Source organism: Oncorhynchus keta, chromosome 1 (assembly GCF_023373465.1).
Source record: "Oncorhynchus keta strain PuntledgeMale-10-30-2019 chromosome 1, Oket_V2, whole genome shotgun sequence".
NCBI lineage: Eukaryota > Metazoa > Chordata > Actinopteri > Salmoniformes > Salmonidae > Oncorhynchus > Oncorhynchus keta.
Window position 1 is genome coordinate 64,767,474 of NC_068421.1, and position 27,012 is coordinate 64,794,485.

At 45.0% G+C, this 27,012-nt stretch overlaps 1 protein-coding gene across 3 annotated transcripts in view; it reads left to right on the plus strand.

The window, feature by feature from the left end:
* Positions 1–26,932, plus strand: part of LOC118390935 (formin-binding protein 1-like) — a 48,717-nt gene extending 21,785 nt beyond the window's left edge. For 2 of the 3 annotated variants that reach the window (XM_035781801.1, XM_052457888.1), the window contains exons 2-14: positions 5,530–5,645; positions 8,659–8,709; positions 12,628–12,775; positions 12,933–12,995; positions 13,697–13,801; positions 13,911–14,039; positions 14,182–14,328; positions 14,838–15,047; positions 16,854–16,963; positions 17,095–17,227; positions 20,253–20,347; positions 22,667–22,830; positions 23,045–26,932. In XM_035781801.1, the coding sequence (XP_035637694.1) occupies positions 5,530–5,645; positions 8,659–8,709; positions 12,628–12,775; positions 12,933–12,995; positions 13,697–13,801; positions 13,911–14,039; positions 14,182–14,328; positions 14,838–15,047; positions 16,854–16,963; positions 17,095–17,227; positions 20,253–20,347; positions 22,667–22,830; positions 23,045–23,223 (1,650 nt within the window). In that variant the 3' untranslated portion in view covers positions 23,224–26,932. The remainder of the gene's footprint in view (positions 1–5,529; positions 5,646–8,658; positions 8,710–12,627; positions 12,776–12,932; positions 12,996–13,696; positions 13,802–13,910; positions 14,040–14,181; positions 14,329–14,837; positions 15,048–16,853; positions 16,964–17,094; positions 17,228–20,252; positions 20,348–22,666; positions 22,831–23,044) is intronic. The other variant, XM_052457891.1, reaches the window with a different exon arrangement.
* The last annotated feature ends 80 nt before the right edge of the window (positions 26,933–27,012 follow it).

The window sequence follows — 27,012 nt, forward strand, 5'->3', positions numbered from 1 at the left end:
GGGGGATGCCTTTCCAGATATCGTTGTGTTCCTCTGTGGTTGTGGCTTCTGGTTTGGCATCACATCCGGACATTATTCTTCGTAAGGATGTTTTCCTCTGGCCCAGGGGGATGCCTTTCCAGATATCGTTGTGTTCCTCTGTGGTTGTGGCTTCTGGTTTGGCATCACATCCGGACATTATTCTTCGTAAGGATGTTTTCCTCTGGCCCAGGGGGATGCCTTTCCAGATATCGTTGTGTTCCTCTGTGGTTGTGGCTTCTGGTTTGGGATCACATCCTGACATTATTCTTCGTAAGGATGTTTTCCTCTGGCCCAGGGGGATGCCTTTCCAGATATCGTTGTGTTCCTCTGTGGTTGTGGCTTCTGGTTTGGGATCACATCCTGACATTATTCTTCGTAAGGATGTTTTCTTCTGGCCCAGGGGGATGCCTTTCCAGATATCGTTGTGTTCCTCTGTGGTTGTGGCTTCTGGTTTGGGATGCCCACGTATATGATCCCTTTTGTTTTATTCAGAGAAAGTTGGATTATTGTTTCTTATGGTCAGTAAAGTCATTGCTGGAGTGTTCTTATGGGGCTACTGAAATTCATCAAATCATAATGTTTGCTGAGTATCTTTAAATATGAGAGGAAATGAAATGTAAGACAGGCTATGCACAAGTGAAATGAAACTAGACTGTTTCCCTTCCACTGCCTCTGTGCTAACTGGGCTCAGTGTCTCCCACTCTGGGGACACAAGGGATCTTCTCTAGAGGGAAAAATACTTTTGTATGTAAATGGGAAGATTGTTTCCAAGCTACACAAATTATATTGAAACCCAACCTTCAGACCTACACAAAAACAACGGACTCTGTTTGAGGTATACAGTGAGTGAAAGGGAGACCAGGTAGGCTAAAAGGCTCAGCAGTGGTCTCAAGCTGCCCTGTGTGTGTCTGACATCATCCACAGACAGTGGAAAGAGTAACCTTGGAGAATGAAATGGAGAAACACTCAAAAGAGAAACCTGATCTGCTGAACTGGCCTCTTGGGAATCTCTACCCAAATCTCTAGCCATAAAGAAGTTTTCCCCCTCTTCCAAAATACAGAGGCTATTCCCCTGTCAGTCAGTCCAGCTGCTGAGAGTGAGAGACTTGGCTTGAAGGCACTTCCAGGCACATCCAACGGTCTGTTGGGCTGTACTCTGGCCTACATATTACTGTTCCTCCTCAGGCTTTTCCATAGAGGGATCCCAGTTATGACAGACTGCTGTGTGAAGGTCTGGTTACTGAAAGGTGAGCTCTGAATCCCTTCTAACTGGCCGGTATTGCACTGCACTGTGACTCTTTGTGCTGTATTGTACTGTGCTACTGTGTGCTGTGCCGTCTGTCATGGCTGTGGCGAGCCAGAGAGGAGGAGCAGGCCCGAGGTTGGGATGAGGAGCTCATGGAGTTACTTATTCATGATTATTGAGCGATGGAGGAAAGCTGACGTAAGGCAGATGGGACAGAAAGACACCGATACAGACTTGAACATCTGCTCCTGCCCACAAGGAAACATGCTGGGGCATGGGGGTGTTGTTCACATCCTCGGCAGTGGAATGAAAGAAACTGATGCCGACCCTTGATGCTCCAGATCCTATCATCCGTATCCCAGAGATTGGATGTCTAGGCCTACTTTGGGTTGTAGACTGTAGGAGGCGGTAAACATAACACAGATCTTTTGTTGTACCCTCATCGGCACGCAGAGCTTTGCATGGTTACACTCACCTCTGATTAGAGCCTTACTAGAGCTTCAGAATATCTCTGTCCTGCAGAATTCCTCTCCTATCAAGCACCATTTGTCAGCTATGCAGTTGGTAGTTGAGTTAATCAGTAATAGTATTCTGCACTTCGATGGCAACAGTAACCTGTATCATCACAACACTCAAAAGTGAGGAACAACAATATAAAGCAGTTCATGGCCAAGAGAACGCTATCACTTTGAGATTAAACAGCGAGCGCATAATGAAATCGCAGGCTGTCCTCTGAGGATAGGAGGCTCCACTCCCAGGCCCACTGATGAGCTGAAAACTGCCTTGTGTTATTGAAAACACCCATTAGGCCTCCTCATGCAGCTCCGCAAGGAGAACCATGTGAGAATGAGCTAGTGTTAGTAAAAACATCAGTCGTCGTCATGGCTAGTCTCAGAAGAGAACCAGCACCAAGGAATGAAGTTAAATTCACAGGGATTCGTACATGGAGTTTGCAATGTGAAACAGGCCCTGCTGTAACAACACATCTTTTCATTTTATGGATCCAATTCTTCCTTTTTCACCACAAGCCTCCCTCCTCCCTGGGTCTGATTCAGTGCTATTGCAAGGTTCTTACCCGTCGTCATCATAGTAGTCACTGTGGGTTGCTGCGCTCAGTCCATTGAGGTGTTGTGGTTTTCCTCCCATTTCCTCCGCATCCTTCCCTTCACACTGTAAATACCTTGCCTCTCATGTTGCTGTCTTGGCACAAACCATGTGGTAGTTGTCTGCCTGATTTTGTATTTTTTAATTTTTAGACTGGTGGGTGTCATGTGTTTCTGCTGCCTGTCTGTATGACAGATGTCGGACACACAACAACTAACTCGGTCTCCTATAGTTTTATGAATTCTTCAGTATTTATTTCCATTTGGAGGGATGGGATCATAATAATCCAAAAGAACGATCTAAACCACCTGTTTGGGTTAGGATGGTATCAGATGGTGAGGACCAGTTGGTTTTCCTGCTGACTGTGATGGAAGAAGGGACACCCCGCCTGACCCGGCTTTATTCCTGCCGTGTACATGTCAACAATCATTAACTCCGCTGAAGGAGTGCTCCGTTGGTTTACTGTGTGGGAAGACTCAAAGACGGACCGTAAAGCAGAAGTGAGAAGCATTGGTTCTTATCTTTATTGGAGGCATAAGGGCTCTCTCACTCTCTCTTCTCTTTCTCTCTTCTCTCTCTCTGTTCTCCACCCCCGCTAGACTTTCACGAGTGTGGGGACCCTGACATGTGCTGAACATTGAAGCTGGAGGGGCCTGCAATGGTAATGGAAATGCAGAAGCTGCTGAGTCATTCTGCAAGGAAGCCATTTTATTGGAGGAGAAATTATTTCCATGCCGACGGCTGAGTCCACTAAGCTGTGAGACAGACAGAGCTTTAATCAGACGAGCAGCTAGGGCTCAGGCAGACCTGGTCACAGTCAGTCTGTTCTTACTTCTCTCTCTATCACTCTCTCTCTCTCTCTCTGTGTGTCTTGGTGTAAAACAGTTGTGTGTATATGTTCTCTCTTGCGTATCTCATTTGGCACGCTTTGCCCAATCGCAGGGATGTACTTCTGGAACTTTGTCGATTCAGTATCCGTTGTTGATCTTAGTATTAGCCCATGATCTGTGCGCACATTTTCTGAGAAAGGGTTTCATGTATGGTATAACAGGCCTGTGGAATTGACTAGCTCGCTCTCTTTCTCTCTCTCCTCCCTCCCTGTATGTGTATGGACTGAGTCTGTGTGAAGCGCCAGTGAGGAGGGGTCCATGGGGACGGCCTGGGTATTGTTCTCTCGCAGAGGAAGTGTGTTGGCTGGAGTCCACCAGTCAGTCCCTCTGGGTCTGTCTACGTCCTAAGCCAAGCCCAAACACTGCCTCGCTCCCAGGCAGGGCACAAGCCATGGGAGAGAAGAGACTTCACTTCCCCCCTCGCTCTACTTTTCACCTTCTCTCTCTCCCTTTCTCCCTCTCCTCCAGTACAGCTCAGACAGGGGGAGAGGAGCAGACGGGGGGGAGAGGAGCAGACGGGGGGGAGCAGACGGTGGGGAGAGAGGAGCAGACAGGGGGAGAGGAGCAGACAGGGGGGAGAGGAGCAGACAGGGGGAGAGGAGCAGACGGTGGGGAGAGAGGAGCAGACAGGGGGGGGAGAGGAGCAGACGGTGGGGAGAGAGGAGCAGACAGGGGGGGGGCAGACAGGGTGGAACTGGAATCCATCCCCCTCTCTCTTTCCCTCTGTATCCCAGAACACAGCATGAGAGAGTGACTCACCTCATCAGGCTCAGGGCTGGACTGTGTATAGTTCTGTGCTGGTGGTGATCCTGACAGTTTCTATCTATTTTGAGCCTGCAGACAGTCTCTGAAGTAGGAAGGTAAGCGTGACCGCTGAGCAACTCCCCCTTAGGTGAAATCATCTGAGTCTGACTGACTTTGGTATAGCCCAGCTCCACTGTTCCCTCCTAGACTTAGCTGGACTGTACAATCTGTTTCTCTTCACCTTAGTTGGACTTAATCTGACGCTTGGCCTTTTGGCCTGAACGTCAGGGCTGAAGTATGGAAAATGTATGCTAGTCTCTCTGGCTGGTGGTGCCAGACTGTCGTAGAGCCAAGCTGGCTTCAGAGGGAGAGTCCAGTGGCACAGAATTATCTAATCATCACTATCCTGTCTCTGTTGGTCAGCAGCAGCTCAGACATCAAAGCGTAGAGGAGGAGACCAGTGGTGTGAATGAAATTGAGTCCGTATCAGTCAGAATAGGGAACAGGAATGTCAATGGTCATAAATGAGATCACACCATTTTTAATCCATCCTCTAAGCCTCCTCTATAGACTGACTGGCTACTGATATCATGTAGGTTAGATGTTGACTTGTTCCAAGTAAGCCTTCAATGAAAGGGGATCGCCTCTGCTGTGTGGCTGTGCAGAATGTGCACAGTGCCTACTGCATAGGCTATCAGTGAAGAGAGTAACATGAGGACAGGCAGCTGAAAGTATGTGCTTTCAGCTGTATTGACTCTTGTGTGTTTTAAACATTTCCCTTTCAGCCCAGGGCTGTTAAAATGGATCTCTTGGAAAGATACAACATTGACCTTCTCTGGATATTTAAATCAGGCTATCATCCATCCAAAATATACAGTAAGGCCTGTTCTGCCTTTCCTCTATAGACAAGTAGGGCAGGGATTTCCAGGGACCTGATGATACGATGTTATCACATTACTTTGGTACCGATTTATATGTTGCGATTCGATGTTCCAAAGCTTCCAAGCTACGAAGGAAAAATACTGGTGTTTTGCTGCATGTACGGCCAATTAGCACGCAAATAATATTTTGACATTGTCAAAAGGATACAATATATCGTCCAAAATAATATCCCGATATGTGATATCAACCCCCTCCCATATCTAGAGATGTGTGCGCCGTGTCTGCGCCGTGTCTGCGCCGTGTCTGCGCCGTGTCTGCGCCGTGTCTGCGCCGTGTCTGCGCCGTGTCTGCGCCGTGTCTGCGCCGTGTCTGCGCCGTGTCTGCGCCGTGTCTGCGCCGTGTCTGCGCCGTGTCTGCGCCGTGTCTGCGCCGTGTCTGCGCCGTGTCTGTGTAGCTTTCCTTTCAGTTGATGAAATAAAGCCCGACACTCAGCGATAAAGTAGTGACTCAACATATGTTTGTTATCCCATGTAATATGACTGGTTCTCATTCATGGATCATTTAATTCAGTCTGTCATGTGCAGACTGTCATTCAGTCTCCCTCCAACCCTAACCTCCCTCTTCTCTCCATCTCTTTCTCAGGACCAGTTTGAAAACCTTGACAAGCATACTCAATGGGGGATTGACTTCCTAGAGAGGTATTCAAAGTTTGTCAAGGAAAGGCTGGAGATCGAACAGACATATGCAAAACAGTTGAGGTAAAAACCCTATTCAAACTCCCTGGCCCACTGGTTTTAATCTTTCAATTCCATGGAACTGTTTTGAGGTGTGTTGCGTACACTGAATAATGAATTGACCAGTACGCCTATTCTGTGTTATACATGCATATTGGACATTAGTAGTTCTGTATATTAACCTTCATGTTATATCAAAGATAATGAAACCTCATTATGAAATGATGTGATTGGATCTGTTTTAATGAATATCTGAGAACATCAGTACGACCACTCTGTCTGAACAATAGGCGCAACTCACCCAATCAGACATGCTTGTGCTGCCATGAATTGATTTTGGTAGGCCACAAATCAATATAATAGGATTAGCCACAGAACAAATGGATTTCTAGGAGGTGGCTCCTGGACAGTCTCTAGACAGTAGAAGAGTAGGTCTACAGATCTATATGCAATTGGATTACTCAACTCTGTATCCTGCCTGACATCCATGTGTAATCTTTTGGAGCAAATCTACAAATGAGCAAACCAAGGACTTCTAAAACGACGACGATTCGACCAGTTCTTGGATCAGAGTGAGACCACTGGTTTAACAAAATGTAAGCTGGGAATAGGCAGATGTAGGCTCTGGTTAGTAAACCATAGGTGACCACTCACTGAACCTGCCCCCACACTCACACATGGCTCATGATGTCACCATGGCATGCTGTGGTTAAACTTCATGTCTCGGTTTCCTGCTTAATCGTCCCCTCTACTCTGAGCTACGTCCACGACTGAGAGAGTATGACTCTGTCTCCTTCCCTCACGTGGTCACTTTTATTAAGCTGGTTTGTTTTCCAGAAGAAAAGCCATTTGGAAAAAAGGTGTCAATGCTGACACATTTAGTTTCATGTATGTTGTACTTGTGAGTAACTGGTACCACATCCCATATCAGATGCCATAAACGCTAACATTCTATCCCACATTAAAAGGCATCCTGCTGTGACTATCTCTGTTAGTAAGGTTTAGAAACCACAACATCTCAGCAGTGTGCTGTCCCAATGTGCTGTCAATGCACAAGGGAATTGAATATTATTCCTAGTATTTCCCAGCATCCGTGCTACACCATCTGGCTGTGTGTTGGTGTGTTCCTCCTCATTCCCCTGAAGCTATGTCATCACTGCTGCCTGGCATGTGGGACGGTAATGTAGAGGGGCTCCTGCTGTGGCCTCTGCAACCCCCTGGAGGCTTTACCCCCCCCCCCCACACACACACACACACACACACACACACACACACACACACATCGCTTTGAGGTGTTGCCTAGATACAACACTGCCACTGACCAAGTCTCCTTAGCATGTCATGAGCCACCTACTGTAGCCGCTCAGTAAGACAAGCACCAGGACCCCCGGACCATCAGAAACTAGACCCCTGCTGCGCTGAAGTATGACATTTTATTGAAGAAGGAAATCCCCTAGGGTACTGTTTTAAGAGTTTTGGTTTGGTTCAGATTATTTTGACTTGAAATCATATTGTTTTGGAAGATGTGCGAAGTATGTTTTTCGTGTGTGTGAATGATGACCAACCTATTAAACTGCGGATGTTTAGTCACAGCTCCTAACGAGAGGTTTGCACACGAAGCACGTGTAACCCAGTGAATAATTTAACCAGCTATGAATTATGGGATGAAAACGAGGAGCTCCTGATTTCTCCGTTATGCATTCTTTAAACATGTGCATTGCATGCTGATAGGCTACACACGGTGAGTGGAACGAGTCTTTTCTACTCGTTATCGCCCTACCATTTCTGTTGGGGAATTTCTCCCTGACTCCCTGGACAGTCACTCTGTTCAGGTACAGTGCCTTGTGCAAGGGCTGTGTAGACTTTCACTGTCTTCACATTTTGCTGCCTTAAAATTAAATACAAAAGGCTAATTATTTATTTATAATTTTTGATAAATGTTGTTCATCTTATTAAAAATGATTCACAGCTGTAATGGCTGCCAAAGGTGCTCCACCAAGTATTAACTCTGGGGTGTGAAGACTGATGCACAATGAAGACATTTGTTTTTGATTTGTTATTAATTTGCAACATTTTCTATAACTTTTCTCCCACTTTGAAAATGGGGAGTATATTGTGTAGATCGGTAGGCAAAATAATCTAATTTATTTCTGGGAAACAATTAAGTTCCTCTGTGATTGTTTTTGATCGTTTTAATTGAAACAGAGGAATTTTTCAAGCAAGACTGTCTGGGAGTGTTCTGAGTGGGGAGGGGAAAACAGAAAATGAGCTCTAATTGGCAGAGAGGTTTGGAACACTTTCTTATTGATTTGTTAATTTACTGCATGGTGATTTCACCATGGAAGACAAACTCCATCCACCAAAACAGGCTGACATTTCAGGTGGTCTTCTCAAACTGCTCTTACACTAAAAGGGCACTATCATCATTTTCACAATTTCACATTATTATTCCAACCTCAGTGTGGAAATGTATGTAAAACATAGGAAAATCGTGTTTTTGACTGCACTGGGCCTTTTTAAGGGAGCAAAATGTGCAAGGGGTGTGTAGACTTTTACTAGCGACTGTATTGTTCTGTGTAATTCATGGAAAGGCACCAGACCAGGCTGATGTTTCTCAGTCTGTGTGTGGGGAGCTACTCCCCTGGTCCCCTGCTCCCCAGGACAGGGGAAACAGAGTGCTGGTTCAGTGGAGACGGGGAGGGGGACAGACGTGTCTGAAAACCTCTCTGGATTCCTCCTCCATTCATCCCTGAAGAGCGATTGGAGCCAGAGCGTTGCATGTACTGCATGCCTGAAGAACACCACAGCATAACACTACTACAGGAGCATCTCTCCAGAGGGACGACTTTATCAAAGAGAACCATTTCTTTGTGTTGCTCCTCCTGCGTTTGCAGGAATATCACAATGTGCCAGTTTAGCTGTGTGTGTCTGACCTACTTTATCTAGTTTCTCTGTCTCAGTGGAGAATCTGACTGACGGAAATGAACTGGGCTATCTAATCTCAGTCTCCGAACGGCTGTCTCCTCTCACCTCACAGGAACCTGGTGAAGAAGTACTGTCCCAAACGCTCCAAAGACGATGAACCTAGGTGAGTAGAGTCGACCCAGTTTCATTAAATAGTTAACCTGTGAGTGGATTCAGCTTTACACCACACACAGGGCCTTCCCACTAGCCTTGTCACCAACAAACACGGGCTGCCATGACAACCCAGCACTTTTAAACATTTAATTGCTTCCATAGAATCGAGTAAGAGAGTTGGGGAGAGTCCTACAGCTGTGTAGGATATCTGGCTCTGAGGTACGGTCACAGTGCTTGGCCACTCCACGGTGACATTTATTGGCTGCTAATGCACAGGAATGATCTCAAAGGAGAGGGCTGGGAGAGAGACACGCACAGAGAGAGAGCTCTGTCAGACTCTGGGTATGTACATAGTCAAGGCTTTAAGGTACACCTATAGCTCATCAGTTGGCAGTAGTACTGTAGACTACTTCATCATTGACCTCAACCCAGAGTCTCTTAGAGTGTTCAGTCAGTCCACTGACCCCTGTCATATCATATCCCAGCAAAATCACACTCTACTTGAACAGAGCAATGCACATTCACGAGGCATCAAAGCCAAAGGAATTTAATGATTTTTTAAAAAATGCAGAAGATGGCATGTAAATGGTGTGGAAATCTACCAAAAAACAATCAGGCATCAACAAATTCAATCCCTTCTAGACAATTTCCTGGACAAAAGGTTACACTGTAAATAGTGAAGGTGTAAACTTGACAGTAGAAAATCTAAACGTTATGTTTGACCTCTCGGCTTCCTTATCAAATTTAAAGCTGCAAACCTAAGAAAATTAACAACCATGACCATGATTTGATGAAGAATGCAGAAAGAAATTGAGAAACCTATCCAACCAAAAACATAGAGACCCAGAACCTAAGCTGACGCCTTCACTATGGTGAATCACTAAAACAATGCAGAAATACACTATGGAAAAAGAAGGAACAGCACGTCAGAAATCAGCTCAATGTAATAAGAATCCATAGAATCTTACCACTTCTGGGAAAACCCTGTGTTTGTTTCGAGTTATCTATTCAAAACAGATGTATGGATAAACCACTTCTCCAATATGTTTAGCTCTTTAACCAAGAACAAACAGCAAAAACATATTCAGGCTCAAATATAAATCTTAGAATCAACTATTAATGACTACCAGAACCCACTGGATTCTTGAATGAACTACAGGACAAAATACAAACCCTCCAACCCAAATAGGCCTGTGGAGTTGATAGTATCCTAAATGAAATGATAAAATTATACAGACCACAAATTCCAATTTGGCCATACTTAGAGTTTAACATAATACTCAGCTCTGGCATCTTCCACAATATTTGGAACCAAGGACTGATCACCCCAATCCACAAAAGGGTTGACAGATTTGACCCCAAGATCTACCGGGGGGATATGAGTCAACAGCAACGTTGGGGAAATGCTCTGCATTTATCATTAACAGCAGACTTGTACATTCTCTCAGCAAAAACAATGTACTGAGCAAATATCAAATTGGCTTTTTACAAAATTACTGTACGACAGACCACGTATTCAGTATTCACCCTGCACACCCTAATTGACAAACAAGCAAATCAAAACAGTCTTCTCATGCTTTGTTGATTTCAAAAAAGCTTTCAACTCAATTTGGCATGAGGGTCTGCTATACAAATTGATGGAAAGTGGTGTTTGGGGAAAAACATACGACATTATAAAACCCATGTACACAAACAACAAGTGTGAGGTCAAAATTGGCAAAAAACACATATTTCTTTCCACAGCGCCGGGGGGTGAGACAGGGATGCAGCTTAAGCCCAAACCCTCAACATATACAGTGGGGCAAAAAAGTATTTAGTCAGCCACCAATTGTGCAAGTTCTCCCACTTAAAAAGATGAGAGGCCTGTAATTTTCATCATAGGTACACTTCAACTGACAGACAAAATGAGAGAAAAAAAATCCAGAAAATCACATTGTAGGATTTTTAATGAATTTATTTGCAAATTATGGTGGAAAATAAGTAGAGAACTTGCACAATTGGTGGCTGACTAAATACTTTTTTGCCCCACTGTATACCAACGTATTGGCGAGGGCACTAGAACATTCTGCAGCACCTGGCCACACCCTACAAGAATCTGAAGTCAAATGTCTACTGTTTGCTGATGATCTTGTGCTTCTGTCCTCAACCAAGTAGGGCCTACAGAAGCACTTACATTTTCAGCACAGATTCTGTCAGACCTGGGCCCTGACAGTGAATCTCAGTAAGACAAAAATAATGGTGTTCCAAAAAAAGGTCCAGTTGCCAGGACCACGATTACAAATGATATCTAGACACCGTTGCCCTAGTGCACACAAACTATACACACCTTCGGCCTAAACATCAGCGCCACAGGTAACTTCCACAAAGCTGTGAGCAAAGGCAAGAGGGGCCTCCTATGCCATCAAAAGCAACATAAAATTAGACATACCAATTATGATCTGGATCTAAAAATACAATTGAGACTGCATGCAGAATTCTGCAAAAATATCCTCTGTGTACAACATAAAACACCAAATAATGCATGCAGAGCAGAATTAGGCAGATATCCGCTAATTATCAAAATCCAGAAATTAGCTTTTAAATTCTACAACCTCCTAAAAGGACATGATTCCATAACAAAGCCATCACCTACAGATAAATTAACCTGGAGAAGAGCCCCCTAAGCAAGCTGGTCCTGGTGCTCTGTTCACGAACGCAAATAGACCACACAGAGCCCCAGGACAATAACATAATTAGACCCAACCAAATCATGAGAAAACAAAAAAATGATTACTTGACACATTGGAAAGAATTGACAAAAAACTGAGAACTAGCATGCTGTTTGGCCCTAAACAGAGTACACAGTGGCAGAATACCTGACCACTGTCACTGACCCAAACGTAAGGAAAACATTGACGATGTACAGACTCTGAGCATAGCCTTGCTATTGAGAGAGGCCGCTGTAGGCAGAACTGACTCAAGAGAAGATGGGCTACTTGCTCAATGCCCACAAAATGAGGTTGAAACTGAGCTACACTTCCTAACCTCCTGCCAAATGTATGACCATATTAGAGACACATATTTCCCTTGGATTACACAGATCCACAAATAATTTGAAATAAATAAATAAACTACCATATCTATTGGGTGAAATACCACCTGTGTGCCATCACAGCAGCAAGATGTGTGACCTGTTACCACAAGAAAAGGGCAACCAGTGAAGAACACAAATACATCCTATGTTTATTTTATTTTCCCTTTTGTACTTGACATGTGTTTCCATGCCAATAAAGCCCTTGAATTGAGAGACAGAGAGCTGCATTTAGGCTCAGCCTAACAGCACTGATATTTACAGTGGACACATTTAGGACAGGCCATGGTTGGGACAACACCCTCTGAATTCTCTGAAACCATTCCCCTAATGAATTACATTATCCCTGCATCATTTGTCCCTGTGTCCTAACTCCTAACACTGGTGCTATAACAGGACAGGGAGAGAAGCGTTGGGAGGGAGTGGGGCTCCTGGGGCCCTCTAAGGGATACATAACATATGTCACAGTGCCTTCTGTAGTCCTTCCTCTGTGGATGTGTGTGGGGGATGGAGGCTTGGGAGAATTCTAATAAAGTGAGATGGTAACGTCCTTAAGGCGGAGGTGGGCTTGTTGTCAATCTCGACACCGAGGCCAGTGTTATTGGATTTCCAGCTCCCACTAGGCGTCCTCCTCTGTCTGTGTGGTACACTCAGAGCCTAAATCCAGACTCGACCCATATTGTAGATGTGGCCTTAACCACTGCTATCTAAGGGGTTCACAGCATGGATCTCTCTCTCTCTCATTCTATCCTAATAAAGTTATCTTGCTAATACCCTGGTTTTCTATACCCTAGGGCCGAGGCCAGTATACATGCTTAGATGAAGTGTTGAGTACCCTGACCTGTCCTTTGTGTTCAGGTTCTCGTCGTGCGTGTCATTCTACTCCATCCTGAACGAGCTGAATGACTACGCGGGGCAGAGGGAGGTGGTGGCCGAGGAGATGGGACACAAGGTGTACGGAGAGCTGATGAGGTATTCACAGGACCTCAAGTCAGAGAGGAAACAGGTGAGTGGCTTTGCTAGTAGTCGTACACTACTCCCTGGTAGAACATGCCTTCATTATGTACAGTTTGGTTGTTTTGTTTACACTGTAGTGGGTGCATTATAAATGTGTTTATTGAGATCCTCCTTTGTTGAGTTGTTTGTCTTTTTTGACTCCACAGCACCTCCAGGAGGGCAGAAAGGCCCAGCAGTATCTGGACCAGTGTTGGAAACAGATGGACAATGTGAGAGAAGGGAGGGATAGAGGGAGGGAGGGCCACGGTGGCACAAGGCACAAAGGGGACAGGGAAAGGAGGGTGTGACACCTCCAGCAGGGACCTGCTCCCCTCTGCCGACTGCCAGACGCCTAGTCCTGCTGGGCTGCATGCAAGAGAGGGCCTAGAGGATTTCCACTTACCTACACAGCACGCACACATTTCAAATAGTACACACACACACACACACACACAGGAAGATACATGCATAAAAAAGCAAGTGGACACACACACTGACGAGAGGAGCATTCCTGCATTTCAGGCCTTTTCCGTCTCCGAGGCTCGATCATCTTTGCAGCTTTTAGGGCTTGTATAATTGCAGCCAGCTACAGCTGAGTCTCAGATTGAGAATGGCAGTGTTGTAATGCCTTAGGTATTCCTCTTTGTCACGTAATGCAACACAGATGTTCTGGCAGGAAGAAAGGATATATTTATTTTTAGTTTTTTAGTTATCACTGCTGCCTGTTTAACCACTGCTATCTCACAGCATGGATCTCTCTCTCTCATTCTCTCTCAAAGTTATCTTGCTAATACCCTGGCATGATAATTGTTTTGCTCTCCCATCTATGGCCTGTAGAAATGGGACAGGGTTGCCGGATTGACTCTCGGGTTTTGAGAAGAGGTCAACAGGTCTTTACTAGTAATCTCAATCTCCCATTTGACTTTCTTAGAGCAAGAAAAAGTTTGAGCGGGAGTGCAAGGAGGCCGAGAAGTCACAGATCAGCTACGACCGGTTAGACAACGACATCAACGCCACCAAGTCAGAGGTAGAAAAGGTAAGTCCTGACCTAGCTTGAGACATGACATCTACACTCATACACCTCAGAGGTTGGGATTTGCTGTCTATATTGAGTGGTCCTGAATTATCCCTCTTATCCACTGCAGGCAAAGTCCCAGTTGTACCTGCGCACACACTCGGCAGACGAGAGTAAGAACGAGTACGCTGCTCAGCTGCAGAACTTTAACGGGGAACAGTGGAAACATTTCAACGTGGCCATTCCACAGATATTCAAGGTAAGCCACAGTCAGCCATTCTTCTCCCGGCTTCAACTTCTCTCTTGTCCCCTATTGGCCTGACAGATGGAAATCTGAGCTGTGATTGCCTAACAGGAAACCAGAAGGTCAGAGATCATTGTGTGTTTTCCGACCTCTCCAGAACCTGCAGGACATGGACGAGAGGCGGACAGTGAAGCTGGGAGAGACGTACCGGAGCTTTGCCGACGTGGAGCGCAGAGTCGTCCCCATTATCTCCAAGTGTCTGGAGGGTATGGTGACTGCGGCCAAGGCTGTGGACCAACGCAAGGTGGGTCTGGAGGATGGTACACCTGCATTATATAGCATTGTGCCCTATAGTTTGAGGTAGGGTGTACACCAGACCATCCTTTACCACAGTGCACGGAGCGGAGGTAGCACGTGGCATGGGTGGAGCAGGATCAGGACCAGTAGTTAGTCATCCACCCAGCAGCCAGGCCAGCGGTGAGGCAATTGCTCCCTGGGCTCTATTAAAGCCCGGCCTCAGCCTCCACCAGTGTTTGTGTGGCATGACTGGTACTGGCAGTCTCCTCTCTCCTCCCCACCCACAGGCCTACAGGCTGTTGCTGCTGCTGCAGGCAGCTGAGCAGAGCTGCTACCCACTCTGTGTGACATGTTTTCATTTGACTCTTATTTATGCACTCAATGTGTGGTTTCTACCAGGGGCTGGGCTGTGGAGTACACTGCTGTCATGATATCCCAGAAAACATCATTTTAAAGAAATGTCATTTGGTAATGTTTAATGTTCACTATCATTCTTTCTTTCTTTCTTTCTTACAGGACTCAGCGATTGTAGTGGAGTCGTTTAAGTCAGGCTTTGAGCCTCCGGGGGACTACCCGTTTGAGGACTACAGTCAGAACCTCTCCCGGACGGGCTCAGACAATACCATCAGCACCCCCAAGAATGAGGGGGGGGTCAAGCCAGACCCCAAACACTCCATCAGCAAAACAGCCAAGAACAAACTGTGGCTCTTTGGGAAAAAGCCGAAGGTGAGAGATCTGTCATCACTTAATACTAACACATTCTCTCATTGTTTCAGTGTTAAATAACTTGTATTTATCTTTCTATGTTTTTCTGTCATAACAGAGTGCACTGGTAGGTTTATACAACCGTCGTCTAACACCCTTTCTGTTGACTTACGGTAACTGGGTTTTGTAACAGTCACCTAGATCTAACATTTTCTACTCCATAACATCCGTCACTACACTTTGACCTACCAAAGCCCAAATTGTCTGTCTGTTAATCTATAACTTTTGGGGGGTTTGTGTTAGAGTAGCTTGCCATTTTCAGATGACTTGTCTAGTCTGTTGAAGGAGGTGTTGGTGCTCTTATTGCCTCTGATTTGCCTGCTCTTGTTTTGTCATGTTCATTCTTGTCTCCCACCTGAGGTTCTCTCAAATGTCATCTTGCTTCACTGGAGTTTCTCCTGCTGAGATTTGTTTTGTGGGATAATATGTTGAACCACATGTTTATCACTTTTATATAGAAACAACACCATGAGTTTCTGTTCAATCATTACAATATGCTCCAAGTTTTGAAAGTTGGGAGGTTGATCAACCCTTTTTTGTTGACCCCCCGACCTGGCCCCTCGTCAGCCACTCTATTTCCTAAATTTGCCAGTGACCCCATAGACAGAAAGCTGTCTGAAATGAGAACGGTCAAACCCAGGATAGCGTCTTTCAGGGGTCTTAAACGAAGGGTAAGACTAAGAGCATGTCAGTGTGTTTGGTTTTGCAGTGATTTACATCTCTCTTTCTTCTCACCTCTTCTCTGATGTTAAATCAGGTTGTTTTTCACTAGTTAGGATCAGGGGTATGTTGAAATCACAGGATTCAGATGTCATGATTGAGTCTGTGTCTAGTGTGAAATGTAGGAAGCGATATTGAAACTGTAGGTGGTATATGGATGGGGTGGTGGTGGTGACATGTCGATGTGACATGAAGGTTAACTGTATTGTACCTCGTCATGAGCCACCCAATATACTGTATGATGGCTACACAGTCTGAATGACACAAGGTAGTATTACCGGACCATTGATTGTGTGTCACCCCTGTGTGTCTCATTGGTTTCTGGCTGAAGGACCTGGTTTAATTTCCTTAATGGATGGCTGAGGTGATTCATGGTGTGTCTGCAGTAAAGAGACAGACTTCCTGGAAACAACCCTCTCTCTGTGCTCTAAATTGCATCGCATCATCTAGAAGGGGCTTTTAAAATGTCAACTCGTCTTTAGTATACCTTGAGAACAGTGTATTCTCCTTGGAGGATAGTCTTTCTGATACATGATACAATACATTATGTGCAGAATCATTCAATCACTGAATATAAATAACACAGATTATGTAACATTGTGGCAAGTATAACTTCACCCAGATTGAGACACTAAACATGCTCATCAGATTGTGCCTACCTCTGTCCTCAACGTTTTTGGGTAACTTTGCTCCAAACAGAAAATAGCCACACCCTTGTGATAGTTTGATGCTGTGCTTTTAGTTACCATGGTAACCTACATGAGCCACATACGCGTTGACAACCTTTTTTGGGGGTCTTTTTTTCTATTGGCCTTTTTTAACACTGGTCAGTGGTGTGATGTCTCCACTGCCAGAGCTAGTTTGTCCCATCTAGTGGAGTTCTATAGCACATGTCTAGTGTTACAGACAGTTCTTGAGTGAGGTTTTCAAACCTATTCTTTCCCTGGTCTCTCCTACTGTCATTCTCTTGGTTCTTGCTGTGAAAAGGTTTCTAGAGCCCATGACTGGCTGTCATTTTGACTAGACGGTATACTGATGTGATTTCAGGCTCCATCACTGGAGGACTTCAGCCATCTGCCTCCTGAACAGAGACGCAAGAGGCTCCAGGCTCGGATAGACGAGCTCAGCAAAGAACTACAGAAAGAAGTGGACCAAAGGTAGGACATTGGATCACTTTAACGCTGCATTCTATCTTATATATTGCCCATGTTTCTGCTCCATTAGTATTTCAGTGCCATTTGTTCAATTGTTTGTGTATGATGTTTTCCCATTGTGACTGTGTATCCAGAGATGCACTGAACAAGATGAAGGATGTGTATGAGAAGAACCCTCAGATGGGCGACCCCCAGAGTCTCCAGCCCAAGATATCAGAGACCATGTGCAACATGGAGAAACTGCGCTCTGAGATCCACAAGAATGAGGTAGGTCTTCCCAGCCAAGAGCCCTGGAGCCCCAACCAGAGAGCAGAGGGTAGTGGAATGGAGGGGAGCCTTCACAGCACATCTGGATGGTGACTGGGCTGAGGTTTACAGTGCTGAGTTAGCCCCCTCTGGGGGATGACTATATACACTGCTTCTCTTTGTCAACAGCACACTGAGTAGAACAGGATATGACTGCCAGAGTACAGTATGTGAGCGGAGCGTGCCCAATTTGACTGGAGCGCCGAACTAGATTCCCGAAGGCTGGAGCGTCAGCCTTCTCGCCCGCTCCAGTACCGCTCACATCACGAGCTCAGGGCATGCCCGTCCCAGCATGCATTTGTAGTCTACTTGTGCACTGCTATCCCCTTGCTTTAGCTATTGTCATCAAGTATGCTAAATCTTTTCAAAAAGAAACTGATAAAACACACAAAATCAAGGTGACTTACAAAGATGAGGATAGAGCAAGAGAGGGAGTGTGGCGATGAACTAAAGAATCATTGTGGAATCTGAAAAGACGCATATCCCAAAAGCATGATGGTGTACTTACTACGTGCACATGTTAAAAGAAAGGAACGAGGTGGGTAGATAACTGTGTCACTGTAGCAAAGTAATTATACACTAAGAATAAGATCACTTAAAAGTTCATTTTTGTTCTCTTGTCTATACAATAGGCCATAATTGAATTTGGCCCAATAGGCCTGGCATATTCCCAATTTCAAGGAGCTTTCTGTTTTTGATTGGGTGATTTTGCCTAAAACCCTTTAGACCTACCTATAGAAAAAAAAAAGCAACTCTGCATCTCTGCTCAGCCTGGCAAGAGTGGACAAAAGGGTGTTTAGCATCCCCAGTGGCTCTGCAAGCACGGTGAGGATATTCTCCACTGCAGGCCTGCTCTCCAGGCACCATCGTATGATCCTGAAGCCACACACTGGTCAAACTTGTGTTTCTAAAAATAAAATCAAAGGCACTGTCAGTTATACCTAAGGCATTTTTAGTTTAATTTGTGTTTCATTCTTCGTAAGTCACAGCCTAAATGCACAATTTATAGATGTATTCCTTTGTAGGCTATAGCCTTGAAATATTCTAGCCTAAATAATAAATTTCCTTCTTAGGCTACCTGTTTGCTCCGGACCCGTTCAGTGTTTTTATGCTGTTTTAATATGACATGTAGCCTATTTGAAATGATGAGCGCTACAGTCACCGTTTCATGTTTATTCAAATACCTTTCATTCAAATCTTATGGTTTGGTTTCAATACTTCAAAACCAAATGGTAGGTCCATGTCGTCACAAAGATAGATGGGTGTTGTTTCAATTGTGATTTTAATGAATGGAGCACATTTGGAGCGGAAGTTTGTTTTTTTTCTGTGAGAGGAGCGGTTGGAAAGGATGTGGAGCAGCACAAGCACCGCTCCATGAATGATGAGCACCAGCACCGCTCCATGAATGATGAGCACCAGCACCGCTCCATGAATGATGAGCACCAGCACCGCTCCATGAATGATGAGCACCAGCACCGCTCCATGAATGATGAGCACCAGCACCGCTCCATGAATGATGAGCACAAGCACCGCTCCATGAATGATGAGCACAAGCACCGCTCCATGAATGATGAGCACAAGCACCGCTCCATAAATGATGAGCACCAGCACCGCTCCATGAATGATGAGTACCAGCACCGCTCCATGAATGATGAGCACCAGCACCGCTCCATGAATGATGAGCACCAGCACCGCTCCATAAATGATGAGCACCAGCACCTCTCCATGAATGATGAGCACCAGCACCGCTCCATAAATGATGAGCACCAGCACCGCTCCATAAATGATGAGCACCAGCACCGCTCCATAAATGATGAGCACCAGCACCGCTCCATGAATGATGAGCACCAGCACCGCTCCATAAATGATGAGCACCAGCACCGCTCCATGAATGATGAGCACCAGCACCGCTCCATGAATGATGAGCACCAGCACCGCTCCATGAATGATGAGCACCAGCACCGCTCCATGAATGAGCACCAGCACCGCTCCATAAATGATGAGCACCAGCGCCGCTCCATGAATGATGAGCACCAGCGCCGCTCCATGAATGATGAGCACCAGCGCCGCTCCATGAATGATGAGCACCAGCACCGCTCCATGAATGATGAGCACCAGCACCGCTCCATGAATGATGAGCACCAGCACCGCTCCATGAATGATGAGCACCAGCACCGCTCCATGAATGATGAGCACCAGCACCGCTCCATGAATGATGAGCACCAGCACCGCTCCATGAATGATGAGCACCAGCACCGCTCCATGAATGATGAGCACCAGCACCGCTCCATGAATGATGAGCACCAGCACCGCTCCATGAATGATGAGCACCAGCACCGCTCCATGAATGATGAGCACCAGCACCAGCACCGCTCCATGAATGATGAGCACCAGCACCGCTCCATGAATGATGAGCACCAGCACCGCTCCATGAATGATGAGCACCAGCACCGCTCCATAAATGATGAGCACCAGCACCGCTCCATAAATGATGAGCACCAGCACCGCTCCATAAATGATGAGCACCAGCACCGCTCCATGAATGATGAGCACCAGCACCGCTCCATGAATGATGAGCACCAGCACCGCTCCATGAATGATGAGCACCAGCACCGCTCCATGAATGATGAGCACCAGCACCGCTCCATAAATGATGAGCACCAGCACCGCTCCATGAATAATGAGCACCAGCACCGCTCCATGAATAATGAGCACCAGCACCGCTCCATGAATGATGAGCACCAGCACTGCTCCATGAATGATGAGCACAAGCGGGTTTCCTCACCGCTCCACTCTGTTCACATGCTCTGATGGCTGCTTGGATCTTCAGGGGGTTCCATCTACTACACTCTATTGAAAGACTGGCTGAATGATGGCATATCAAGGACAGGAATGAGTGTATCCACCGTGGGGTTGTGAACAGCAGTATGACTGTTATATGACTGATTCTCCCGCTGTTAATTTCCTCTCTCACTCTCTTACTCAGAGCTGGCTGTCGGAGGTGGAGGGGAAAGTGAGCACCAGAGGAGACCGAAGACCCAGTGCTGATGTCAACCATCACGCCCCCCACGGCAGAGAGAGGTCAGAGGGCACACAAACACACGAGGACTGGTATAGATCCTATCATGCGTAGTAGAGGGAGTCATTGTAGTGAAACGGGTGCCCATGGGCCATAGCGTTAAAAAAATCCACATTCACCAGATGTCTTTGTATAGATATAGAATGGCACACATTCTAGTTATGTCTGTATTAGAATACTTATCATGGGTGGTGTCGTAATCATTTTCTGGAAAGGAACATGACTCAGTCACAGACTGACTGGAGCAGAATCCTACAGCTTGCAACTCACTGAGAGTTCGGTGAAAAGCTTGAGCTGGCACACACCCAAAAAGGTTAGTAGAGGTACCTGTTAAATCCGCTTATATCAGTGTAGAAGAAGGGGAGGAGACATGTTAAAGAAGGATTTTTCAACCTTGAGACAATCAAGACATGGATTGTGTATGTGTGCCATTAAAAGGGTAAATGGGCAAGATTCATTTAAGTGCCTTTTGAACAGGGTGTGGAAGTAGGTGTAAGGCACACTGGGGTCATGTGTGGACTATCATTAAATTATCTATGTCAAATCAGTTCTCTAGCTTGAATTATTACGTGATTAAACTAATCATGTAAACATTAACTAGGAAGTCGGGGCACCACTGAAAATGTTTATTACAACGTTATAATTTTCCGAATAGAACTCTTCAGATATTTTAATATCTGATCAACTAGTCTTCTATTAAAGAATCAGTTTTCATCAATTCTCATTACTGAACGCCGCAAACCCTTGGATATCTGCACAAACCCTAGCCAAAATCATGATATAGCGATATACAAATTGGCTTAATTATTTATTTACTAACTAAATAATCACACATAATTACATGACAAACAAACAGTAGATATTGGTTACTAACAATGATAGAAAAATCCTTATTGGGCTAAGCCGATATGGCGGCTTGGTAGACAAAGGAAAGGGATGGGGACTGAGAGAGAAGGAAAGACTAAATGGATTCACTACAGAGTCTAATTATATTCATTGAAATGCTATTCCTTTGCACGTGAACGGCCGCTCATTCGAGAATAATTACAATGTATATATTTACGCCCGCCCGTATGTCGTTGTTGTTTTCTCTTTTGAAATCCTCAATCGTCCTGTAGAGTTCATCAGTCTCTGGTTAACAATGTCACAATGTATTTTGTGGTTGTAGTTGGTTGGAATGGATACTTCAGAGTACCATTCGGAAATGTTCTCATAGGATAGATGCTTCGGAGGTTGTCGGTATTTCTAGCTGCAGACTAGTAATTTGTGTCGTCTAGAATTTGCTCTTATTCTGTAGTGATCGATAGTCTCAAGAGTTTAACTATTTCCAGCCTTGTAGCCAAAACTACAGATGTATGGTCTCTGTGGCCTATAGAATTGTAGCCATTCCAACGTGGGGACTCTGTCCCAGCGTTCTCTTACTTAATGTATGTTTCGTAGGAATGGGTTTTATACACTTCAGAGAAAAGGGCGATCCATGACGCCGACATAATGTCTATGCTCACGTGGGCCTGCTTACTGACCTGGTTAACTTTTTATATGAAAACCCATATTTTCTCATTTAGAAGGTTAACATCACACTACATCTTTTCACAAATAGTTTTATGTTTAATCACATACGTTTCACAATATTTAGATATAAACCTGACAGCTGGGAAATGTACACTTTTTTAAGGGATACAGTTATTTGTGTTTCCTGTCCTTCATGAGATCACCAAATGAAACACACTCAGCATGACCGTCCCTTTAGTGTCCCCGGACAATTCCCACATTCTCAAAAATATCAATATTGTTTAGTTCTCCCATTTTGGGGATTAGGAGTTTTCAACGAAGAGAAGCTCTTTCTACCAGGTATTTATGACCTGTCTTAAAGTCATAAAACTTGTGGTGGGGAGAGTGAGAGAGAAGGTAGGAGCCACGGTATACACCCTCAAAAGGCCACGTCGTGACACCGGTTATAGCGTGTCAAGAAATGCAACGCTACTGGGTTTTTCACACTCAACCGTTTCCTGTCTGTATCAAGAATGGTCCACCACCCAAAGGACATCCGGCCCTGTTGAACCCTTTAACCCCTTTGTAATCCATGCCTGATGAATTTAGGCTGTTCTGAGGGCAAAGGGGGTGCAACTCAATATTAGGAAAGTGTTTCTAATGTTTGGTACTCAGTTTATAATCTTCCTGTAATTTATTGGGTAACCCACCAACGTTTTGGCATCATAGTGCCTTCTTCAGGGTTATCATGAGTTCACCCATCTAAACCTGAGTGGCTGAGATGGAACTGACTCTCTCTCTCATCCCTCTCTTCTCCTCTCTTCCTCCAGCCCTGAGGGCAGTTACACCGACGTCCCCAACCAGGAGCACCGCAGCCCCCCTCACCAGCCAGACCCCCGGCAGGCCCACCAGCCAGACGAGTTTGATGATGAGTTTGACGATGACGACCCGCTCCCAGTCATTGGCCACTGCAAAGCACTCTACTCCTTTAACGGTACAGCACAGCAGAGCCAGTGATGCTCTCCGCATTTCACTGGCTCACTGTGTGTAGTGACAGTAATAGTGGTGGGCGTTCTGACTAGTGGAGCAGTATTTAGTATTTGCGTGCATGTGAATATGAAATGTGATATGTGCTATTCCTGTACAGTGTGATTCTTTCCCTGTGTGCAAACAGTATGCCTCTGTTGTGTTGTGCTGTTGACCCCCAGGTCAGAACGAGGGTACGTTGTTGATGAAGGAGAACGAGGTGCTGTACATCATCGAGGAGGACAAGGGTGACGGCTGGACGCGAGCCAGGAAGCAGAGCGGAGAGGAGGGCTATGTGCCCACGTCCTACGTGGAGATCGCCATGGAGAAGAACAGCAAAGGTGCAGTCACCTACATCTGATCTGACCACCTGCATGGACTCCTATATCATATGCCCTCTTCCTCCTCTGGGGATTGCTGGTCAGAACAGCAGCCCCTCTTCTTTGTTCACTGTGTGAGCTCACGACAAACAAACACAACAGACATCCTAGTAGTGTAGTGACCTCCCTGTACAGGAGCTCTGTATCAATGAATTAAGCCATGTGTGTCTGTATGAGGACGTATCCATAGCCACGCTCTGTGGCAAGGGGACTCCTCCCCCACTTAAGGCAGATTGTATTTAATATTTCAGAAGTGATTTGTGTTATGTTTGTTTTTAGTTCATGTGTCTTTTGTTTTTAGAAGGAGATGTTGTAATGCTCTACTGGTTTTTAGTTGTCAGTGGTGACAGATTTGGAAAATAGAAAAAGAAACGTACCTGTTTTACTTTTGTATGGTCTTATATGTGTTATCAGCCATCTGTTGTGAGTCTCACATGTGAAGTGATCTGCTCCACCTATTTAAGACAGGAATGGAGTTGGCCTGTTTTGTGCCTATATGACTCATGCCTCCCACTACGGTACTACTCTTTAAGATAATTGTACACTTTGTCTCTCTTTGTGTGTGTCACAACAATGGCACCCTCTGGTGGTCAGGACTATATTACACTCAGAGGAGTAGTTGTACTGTCTCTGTCCTAGTGGTGTGGGTTGTGGCAGGTGTCGATGCTCTGTAGCCGGGTCGGTACAGTAACTCCTCTCCTCTCTCTCTCTCCTATTGGACTGCAGATTCCTGAGGGGAGCAGTGTGGTGAGGTCTTTGGTGGAGGGTACATGCTGAGTCTGTTCTGGGCGGGCAGAACAGGGGAGGGGAAAGGCTTGGCAGGTTGCATGTTTGCATGCACACGTCCATGGCCATTAACATGATTCCATAGCAGCAGAGACTCTTGGGATAGTAGCTATGCCTCTGTAGGTTGGGGAGCATTCTTCCTAGACTGTGTCTGCCTAGACACAGCACAGAGTAACCATTCAACTGCAGCATAACAGCAGAATCTGGGACCGGGGAGGGGTCTTAGAGCTAGCAGCTTACAACATCATCATTTATAATGAGAGAACTACACTACTACTCACCTCTGTATTTCTGCTCCTCAGATAACGTCCAGCACTAACATCCTGTCTTGTTGTTGCATTGTCATTCTATTGTTGGGAATGCCTGCCTGACTGTGCCACTCTCCTGTGGTCGCCTTACCTTAACGCGCTTCAGCATGTCTGTAACATGAACTGTCATTCCTTCATACAGGACTGGCCATGATGAATGCAGCTTCTCGGATGTAACTCTGTGGTCGCTCCCACCGCCCATTCATTCACTTCTAATCTTCCTGTATGTCTTCATTCTTCCACGTTTAGTTTTTTGTGTGCCTTGTTTTTGTTCTAACTGTGTTGATGGAATTGTTCTCATCGTTCTAGTGTGTGTGTGTTGAATGTCATCTCTGTCATGGTGTTGTTCAGTAACTCGTGGCACCGCATTCAGTCACTCAGGTCAGTGTAGGACTACTCTAGTCACAGACAGCCGGCTTGCCCATCACACTACCCCCTCCTCACTCCTCCCTGCACCAGCACCAGACAAGAGGAAGGCTGGTGGGGTAGTGCAGTGACATCAGCACACCAGCAGAGGGCCTTCCTCCCTCACCAGTCAGTCACCACACAGGAACTCAGGCTCAGGCCAGGAAACCTGGAGGCTGAGCTAAAACAAACTACAAAGGCCATCCAACAACGACACTCCATGCATTATTTTCCTTAATAATATCTGAGAGTGAGGATGGACCCACTGAGTGCTCTTCCATTACTCTCTGCTGCACACGAGGACTCCAACCGACTCGGTCTACGCTGGCTTGCTGTGGTGCTGCTCTTGGGCCTGACCGCCACGTCTCATCTCCTCTGTCTCCGTGGAGCACCCTGGGGCCTCGGTGTGCTGCCTTCTCCACACGAATGAGTGTTGCATTACCTTAACGTTCCTCTTTCAAGTGCATATTATATTTCTGATTGTGATGATACATATATTAACATATGTATACATATACCTGTATGTATATATGTAGTTAATTGTATTACTGAATTGTATTAACATCTCTTTTATTTCATACTGAATGTGTTTTTATGGTGACTTTTTATAGGGTTTTAATCAGTCGTACCGTTAGCTCATAGTAACCATGCATTGTTTGTCAGAACATCCTTGTGAATAGGGATATGATGCACTTTTGCCCTATAGCATTTTTAATGAAATATCAATGATTGAATGAATGAATGAAATGGACTCTGTATGCTACCTTTTGTACAAATGTAAAGTGAGACAGCTGTGACCACTGTTATTATAGGTGTAGAGTTCAGAACTACCACAAAATATAGGAATTTACTGCTTTTGATACTCCTAGTCCTAACCATTTTTTATTTAATTAATTTGGAAGTGAATCTAACTTGCATGATTCCCTTTCATTCGTATGAACATAATTGACATGGTGAGAGATCACCATGATCACCCATGTTGCTTAAAACAAAGAAAAGATGTAGCTTTTATCAGACTGACACAGGGTTTTACCCTGCCAGGATATAATATTCCCCTTTTTTTCAGTTAATTTGGTGGTCCCACTTTGAAATGCTAATACGATCAGTGATTTAGTTCCTAATAATTACTTAAAGCTGTGAAAGTTATACCATATGTTCATCTTACTTGAACTGCATCTCTCAACTTCCTAGAGACAACCCTAGGTCTTAGACATCCAATGGAGGAACAGATCTTCTTCCTTGATGAATGTGCACTAACTAACACAGATAATGCTGTTTAAAATGGAACAGCGCAGGTTATATACACCCTGCGATTCTGTTTAGTTTCATCATGTCATTCCGTTGCCTGGATGAGCTCATTTGAATGTTCACTCCTCTTTTGTTGAACTGGTGTATTGGTGACATTCCTTTGAGTGGCTTACCGAGGAGCATGAAGGTACATGCTTGACTCAACATATCTGGAGTTCACAGCAAATATTTAAGCGCTGTATATTGGCTACCTGCCTCTATTGTAGGCCTATTCATGTATTGACCCTTGACCCTACTCTCCAATATCAACCAATATAGTAATACTGGTTAAATCCCTGATGGACATGTAATTGTTGATCAAAATCAGAAGAGGACGTCAAGGTTTAAGTTGTTAATGTGTAAGTAGTTGTTTTTTAATATGAAGTGCGTTAACCCATTCATGTCTGCAGTGTGTGTCTGGCTATCCTCCATCAGTAATAACAAGGATTTTGACACGCTTGTCTCTAATTGCCTAAAACGGTGCTGGACCGAATTGTTGGCACCACAGTGCAAGTGGCCTTCGGTGATGACACTTTTTGATGATGGATATGTAGGTTTCTCACTAGCATCCTTAACCAAATGTTATGCCATGAAGGGATTTTCATTTTGGACTGAAACTGAGCTAAATCGTATCCGTTATGCTGTAGTTCTGATCATTATGCAAAACTTAACAATAAGTTTTAAGACTCAGTAATATTCACGCTTATGGTGGCAAATTCATCTAATGACAGAAAAGGAGATGTTGCTGTTGTCTTATTTTAACATATATTGTAATAACCAATTGCAGTACTTCTATTTCTTCATGTTGTGCACATCTTTTTACTTTTAATGTTGTGAGACACTTTGTGTGGGGAAAAAATCTGTTCTCTCAAATTGTTCTAATAAACAAACACATGAACAAACATTGGCATATTTTTGAAGACTTCATTAACATCTCTGTATACCTGTCGCAAAACCCTCTGGTTGATGCTTCTTTATAAAACC